This window comes from Drosophila mauritiana, chromosome 2L (assembly GCF_004382145.1).
Source record: "Drosophila mauritiana strain mau12 chromosome 2L, ASM438214v1, whole genome shotgun sequence".
NCBI lineage: Eukaryota > Metazoa > Arthropoda > Insecta > Diptera > Drosophilidae > Drosophila > Drosophila mauritiana.
This window is the reverse complement of record NC_046667.1, coordinates 2149473-2155423: the sequence shown is the minus strand read 5'-3', so window position 1 is coordinate 2155423 and position 5951 is coordinate 2149473. Positions and strand designations below refer to the sequence as shown.

Genomic DNA, 5951 nt, shown 5'->3' with positions numbered 1-5951 from the left:
AAATGACACAGTGCACCCGCCAAAAGACACAAAAAACTTTCGAATCTCCGAATAAGCAATTAAATTTTAATTGTTTCTAATTAGCTCACAATACCTACCTTTGAAAAGCACTTTAATAATTTCTTTAATTGCTTATCTCCTCAATTTGCAAACGAGTTGTAAATATCACGCTTTTATCTTGATATCCTTTATATTTAAGTACCTAATTTAAAAGGTTGTAATTTTAATTGCAGCACAGATTCGCTGAAAAGCTTAACTTACACTCGAATCAATTAAAATAGCACTTTTTAAAAAAATAACTTTCACTTACTTGATTTTATTTTATAGAAAATCGGGCTTCATAATTATAGTTGAGTTTTTAAAGGAGCTGAAAAGTGAGGAAACGAAAAACAACTTCCGTATAAATTCCGTCTATAATATCCTTTAAATATTGTTAAAAACATAAAAGTATTACGCTCGAAAGTCCCCCAAATTTACTCCCAAAAGGAAAGTTCACCCCCACCGATGGCTGCAAATCGCACACATGGCGAAACGGAAGCAGTTTTTTCGAAGAAATTGCACACCTCATTCGGTGTAGAATTATTGTAATCCCCACCAGGCGCACAGGAACCGTTAGCTGCTCGCTGAGTCCAAGTGGCTTCGGAGTGCTTTTCGCCGCGGGCGCTTTTCGCAGCGGGTGCGAGCGGGACGGCGGCTGTGCTTTTGATGCGCCAAACTTGGCGCAGGTGCCGTCCCGCTCGCGCCCAGTGTTGCACTGGCGCAAGAACGAGTAGTGCAGAAAAGACGCCAAAACGCTGGCTGTTTCGCCTGCGCTCCTGATGAAAAATTCACAAAAAGCCAAAATAGCGCGGAACACACAATTTTTTTCCCGAACGGCGAATCACGACGCAACTCTAAAATCCGGCAGTTGCGATTTGAAATTGTACATCAAGTGGGGGATTTTTAATTAAATTCATTTAAAGTGACAGCAATTTTATGTTTTCATCAAGATCTAATTTTTAATCGTAAAATTAGTGGTTTAAAGGTATTCTGTTCAAGATTTTAGTTAATTGTCGCAAGTTTGAATTTGTAACGTGCGCCTGGCGCCAAATTCAAAATTCGTAAATACTAGAATTATTATGTATAAATATGATAAACGGATAAACATAATAAAAGCATGTGTCACTTTATGTAAATACAATACCAAATACAAATATATTTTATTTATTGATTTGTGTTAATATCCACAACTTGACAACTCTTTAATTGCATTTTTCTGGCATTCCCTTTTGCTTAAAATCATCTGTGATTTATTCTATTTTTATCTGTTACAAGAAAGTGCAGCAAGTCAATTGCAATTCGCTAATTGAGGTAAGTGTTTTTTGAAACTTAAAGGTATGTGAAATATTAAGGAGAATATAAAGAATATATTAAACATGGCAACATATTCACTGCAACAAAGACTCTGCTTGAATATTCCTTTTGTAATTTATTCAGCAGTTACATAACAGACCTAGGCAAAAATGGCTCTACCCGATGGACTTTCCAACAAAATGAAGGTTTTCCAGGTGAGTTTTGTAAATGGTGATATCTTCGCATATGTTTTAAAACTCATAACTCATTATTTTTGCAGGCCGTCAACGAGCTGCCCGTTTTCCTGAAAGGCGGACCAGCGGATAAGATTTTATTCGGCATTACCGCTGGACTGTGTGGCCTTGGCATCGTTAGCTTTGTCCACCTGGTCTACACAATGGGATTCGCCAAAAAGAAGGCCTAAGCCATTTGTTTAAATACTTCTTCGATTAAAGAGAAACTAATGTATTTAAATATGTTGTTTTATTTCGAAATTCAAATAAACCGCCCGAATAATATTACTATAAAATAAGTAGAGCAGCACTGTTTTGGAGCACGCAAGTGTGAGTCAGGTATTTTCTGCATATATATCCTCTGGTCACACGCTCATTGGGGGAAAACAAAAATATCGAACTATCGAAGTGCAATAGGCCCCGATAGGTTCGCCTCTAAATAAAAACAAAGAAAATTCGGATTTCTTGACCGAATTCAGCGAAATCTAGCACGAACAACCAGCCAAATGGAGCCCAACGATGAGGTGGTGGAACGCCAGAAGCTGGTGAACGACGTGGAAACGGAGGAGGAAGCCCAAAGCGCACCGAAATCGGCCACACCCGCCTCGCCCGCCGTTCCAAATGTAAGATACCCTGGGATTCAGGTGCGGAAGCCAAACTTCATCCTCGTTTCTTGCAGATCAAAATCAAAGGCATATCCAGCGGCGAGACCACGCGCAGCAGAAACTCCGCATCCTGCTCCATCGAGAGGACGATATCCGAAAAGGAGAAGGACAAGAGCCAGGGCCAGGGTCAAGCGGCCACCAAGGTGACCTACGTGAATGAACGCCGGCCACGCCCCCAGGCGCACGGCGGCAGTGGCGGGGGCGCCGGAGACGAGAGATTCGAGTTCAAGACCCGGCCGCGCAAACTGCTGAAAGGTGGGTGCAGCCAAAAAGTCCACTAACCCATCGCTTCTGCCTTTCAGTCGCTGTGGATCGCGGTTTTTGGTGTCAGCTGGGAAGGCTTCGGTGTAGAGATTACCTAAAAATATCAGGACAAGCAAACAAACAATTTTATACTCATACCATATTTTGAGTACATTATAACCCTTCATTCATAGCGCATCTAGAAATTCACAAGCTGCCTTATGTTTCGCCATTAATGATAAAATACGCGGCTAATTGCCGGCTATCACGGCCACTATTGACCTTCGCCCGCGATGACGCACTTTTTCGGTGGCCATATGGCCGGAATACATCACATTTCATTATTCACAGCCCATATACACACGCTCCCCACCCCAATTCGCCCGCACACAGACACTTTGATAGGTGCTTATAATTTCAATTATTGAAATTACAAGCCTTCGAGTCTCTCGCCGCCACAGCCTGTGTCCTGACTTTTCTTTCCCATCGGTTCGCTTGACACGGCGGTTGAGGTTTAGTTACAGTCACTTATTCTTAGTTATGAGTCATAATTTGTAACATTAATATTCGTTTACTTATAACCGAAGTAGTTGAATAGCAAAATATACCCTTATTTAGTTTTAATTAGTTCTTATTTTACAATTGTGCACCGTTTTCAGTTCATTTGATGTAATTCTTATTTATGATTTCCTCGTTTCTTGTTTGTATTATTATTTGTACTTTCATATCCCCGCACTTGATTTGTTGACCATCTCATGTCGAGACCAGATCGCGACGAGTTGGAACCCACCCACAGCAGTGCCAACAGCCTGAACGCCATCACCTTGGTGAGCAGCGAGTGGCTAGCACCTGATCCCACAGCCACAGTCAACCACAACACCCCCAAAAACAACAACAACGATAACACGAAACCCAACAATAACAATCAGCACAGCAATAGCAATCAGAACACACCGCGATCGCAGCGCCGCAAGAATCCCACAGCGTCGATGCCAAACGCTAGTGTCCACAGCGATAAGTTCGACGATCGTCCAATAAAACATCATTCCTTTGTCTCCGAAGTTCCCGATGTGAAGCACATGGAAAGAGCCCTCCTCGGACTGCTGGATGACTTCCACTCCGGCAAGCTGAGGGCATTCGGTTAGTGCAGTCTGGAACTTGTTTCCTTTAAGCTTTGCCAATCCATTCCCTTTTTCCCAGCAGGCTCCGGCTGTACAATGGACCAGATGACCAAGATCCGCGAGCAGCAGGAGAGCCTGGCCAAACTGCATTTCGAACTGGCTGCCGCCGAGGAGGATTCGCTGGAGCACGGCAACGAGTTCAACACCAACAAGGCGCAGGAGAACATGCTGCAGCTGATGCAGCGCCTGGAACAGCTATCCATCTCCATCGAGCAGCTGCAGACGAGCCACACGGGTCTCTGAGATTTGGCCCAGCCGCAGGCCTGGGATCAACGCCTGCTCTGGCTCTGAGCACACCGATGGGGAAACGAGGAATGCCAAAGTGGAGGTGGAGATTGGGATTCTGGATTGGGATTTCACACAAGACTAGCGACTTTTCGACGGGGCGGACAGCTGGGATACTGTGTAAATATTTTAAGTTGTACGCTTAAGTGGGCGGATTCGATGGGCTTCTCATGCTAAATAGTTTAGCGAACTCGCAGTGATTGTGAAACTAATTTAGATTGTCTTCGCGTAGCCATAGCCATAGCGTTAAATTATTACTATAATAGACCAAGGGTGCCAAGGGGTGGTGCTAAAACGAATTATTTCATTGCAATTCGATTCGACTCGATTTGATTGATGTGTGTGCTGCAGGTTATCAGGCTTCGATAATGATGCGAATCTGTTCCGCTTATTGTTTGTTATAGTTATTTGCAATATACATAGACACCCAATCATACCCATGTACGAAACTCGGACCTATTAAAGTTATCATTTTTATAAATACGCCTGCAATGTTGCAATGTTGGTTGGTGGAAACAACGATTATAGGTAGCTTAAGTGACCATTAGCAAACATTCGAATGGCCTTAAATTGATTTATTTGATGAGCGATTTGAAAGCGTCCTTAGTATGCGCATCACTCCTCCTTCGTGGCGCTTGGAGTGCCAGAATTTTTACCAGCCTGGTGTTCTAAGGAAACGGAATTCCCCACAACCGAGTCGCCCCCATTCCGCTCCCGAAGACGCCCACTCTGCATGCACAATTCCATTTCGGGATGGGCACATCAATTGCGAGAACTGAACCTTTGGACAAGTGCATGCGTACATAGGAAATTTCAGTCCGCCGCCGCTTCTTGTGGCTTAATTTATGCATTCGTATTCAGCCGGTGTGCTCCGTTCCCTGGGCTGTCATGGCGGTGGCGATGGCGCAGTCGCAGCCGTTCCAAGCTCCTGTTGTTGTAATCCGACTTTAATGTTGTGGCTTACAGTCGTCGCTCTGCTCATTTGGGTTTGGGTTTTTTGTGTGCCTTTTCTCCTGTGCTGCTGGCGCGATCGGTAAAAGTAATTTGTTGTTCATTCTTTCTTTTTAATGTCGGTGTAAATCCGGGTTTCAAATAACAAGAACTGTGCACTGCGAGAAAGTTATGTGTGCTTCCATATCAATTATTATTCATCCAAGCAAAAGCTACTGGCCCATTGAAAGCGTGTTTTAACAATTAGCTTTAGGTATTATGAGTGCTTTCTTTAAACATTTTCTTGCAGTGTACTCCCACTTGTTGCCTGGTCGTGCCACCGTTCCCCTTTGTATTATTGTGTTTTCCAACTTGCGGCCGAAACTCTCGGTTCTTCTGGGCTTCTCTGTTTGGCTAGCGGTTTGGTGCATTCCTTGGGCCTCCGTCTCCGGTCTCCCCCCATCCCACTCACCCACTCCCCAGTCACCGAGAAATGTAGAAGTAAACGCTCGGACAGTCGCATCCGCCACGCTGCATACAAATGCATTCCGCTGGCCAAGGGCGTGGCAGGTAGCCTCCAACCACGGAGCAGCCGCACGCAACATCTATCCCAAATCGCTGCCACAAGTGCCACTGCCAGTGAATCCACCACTTCCACTCATCAGCCACGGATCCACGTTCCATCACGTGCGGGGATTGGGTTGGGGATCCCATCCCGGCTGAGGGATTGGACATGGAAATGGGGAATATCCGCGGCATTTTTAACCCAGGCAAGGCCCAACCCTACACTCGGAAAAATTCTAATTGAATCAAGTTTATTTTCTATATAACTCTTTTACATAATTTAAAATATAAAAAATTGAAGAGCTCATTTTCTCCAAGTACCTGTGCCTGGTTTCACAAGGTGGGTGCAACAGGGGATCCGATTCGTGTCGCATCGCATCGAATCGGATTGGATTGGGATCGTTGGCAGTTCATCGAATCGAGTGTTATGTAAAGACGGCAACCGAAAGAAGTCATTAAATATGTGAAGCGCATATCAAATTTCGAATGAATTGAACTTACTTGGCTTGGTCACATGA

At 44.3% G+C, this 5951-nt stretch overlaps 2 protein-coding genes across 7 annotated transcripts; both read left to right on the top strand.

Annotated features, from left to right (window-relative positions):
• Positions 1 to 1277: 1277 nt before the first annotated feature.
• Positions 1278 to 1806, top strand: LOC117148619 (cytochrome c oxidase subunit 7A1, mitochondrial). 3 transcript variants are annotated; one of them, XM_033316111.1, is made up of 3 exons: positions 1278 to 1350; positions 1477 to 1547; positions 1613 to 1806. In XM_033316111.1, the coding sequence occupies exons 2-3, from the start codon at positions 1503 to 1505 to the stop codon at positions 1754 to 1756; spliced, it is 189 nt and encodes a 62-aa protein (XP_033172002.1). In that variant the 5' UTR covers positions 1278 to 1350; positions 1477 to 1502; the 3' UTR covers positions 1757 to 1806. The 3 variants fall into 3 exon arrangements, with proteins under 3 accessions (XP_033172002.1, XP_033172011.1, XP_033172019.1); XM_033316120.1 differs by having other exon boundaries at positions 1290 to 1350; positions 1480 to 1547; XM_033316128.1 differs by lacking the exon at positions 1278 to 1350 and adding an exon at positions 1352 to 1374.
• Positions 1807 to 1954: 148 nt separating this feature from the next.
• LOC117148945 (coiled-coil domain-containing protein 28B) lies at positions 1955 to 4422 on the top strand. 4 transcript variants are annotated; one of them, XM_033316698.1, is made up of 4 exons: positions 1955 to 2188; positions 2245 to 2485; positions 3536 to 3613; positions 3674 to 4422. In XM_033316698.1, the coding sequence occupies exons 1-4, from the start codon at positions 2072 to 2074 to the stop codon at positions 3895 to 3897; spliced, it is 660 nt and encodes a 219-aa protein (XP_033172589.1). In that variant the 5' UTR covers positions 1955 to 2071; the 3' UTR covers positions 3898 to 4422. The 4 variants fall into 4 exon arrangements, with proteins under 4 accessions (XP_033172589.1, XP_033172590.1, XP_033172586.1 ...); XM_033316699.1 differs by having other exon boundaries at positions 1956 to 2188; positions 3677 to 4422; XM_033316695.1 differs by having other exon boundaries at positions 1957 to 2188; positions 3242 to 3613; positions 3677 to 4422.
• The last annotated feature ends 1529 nt before the right edge of the window (positions 4423 to 5951 follow it).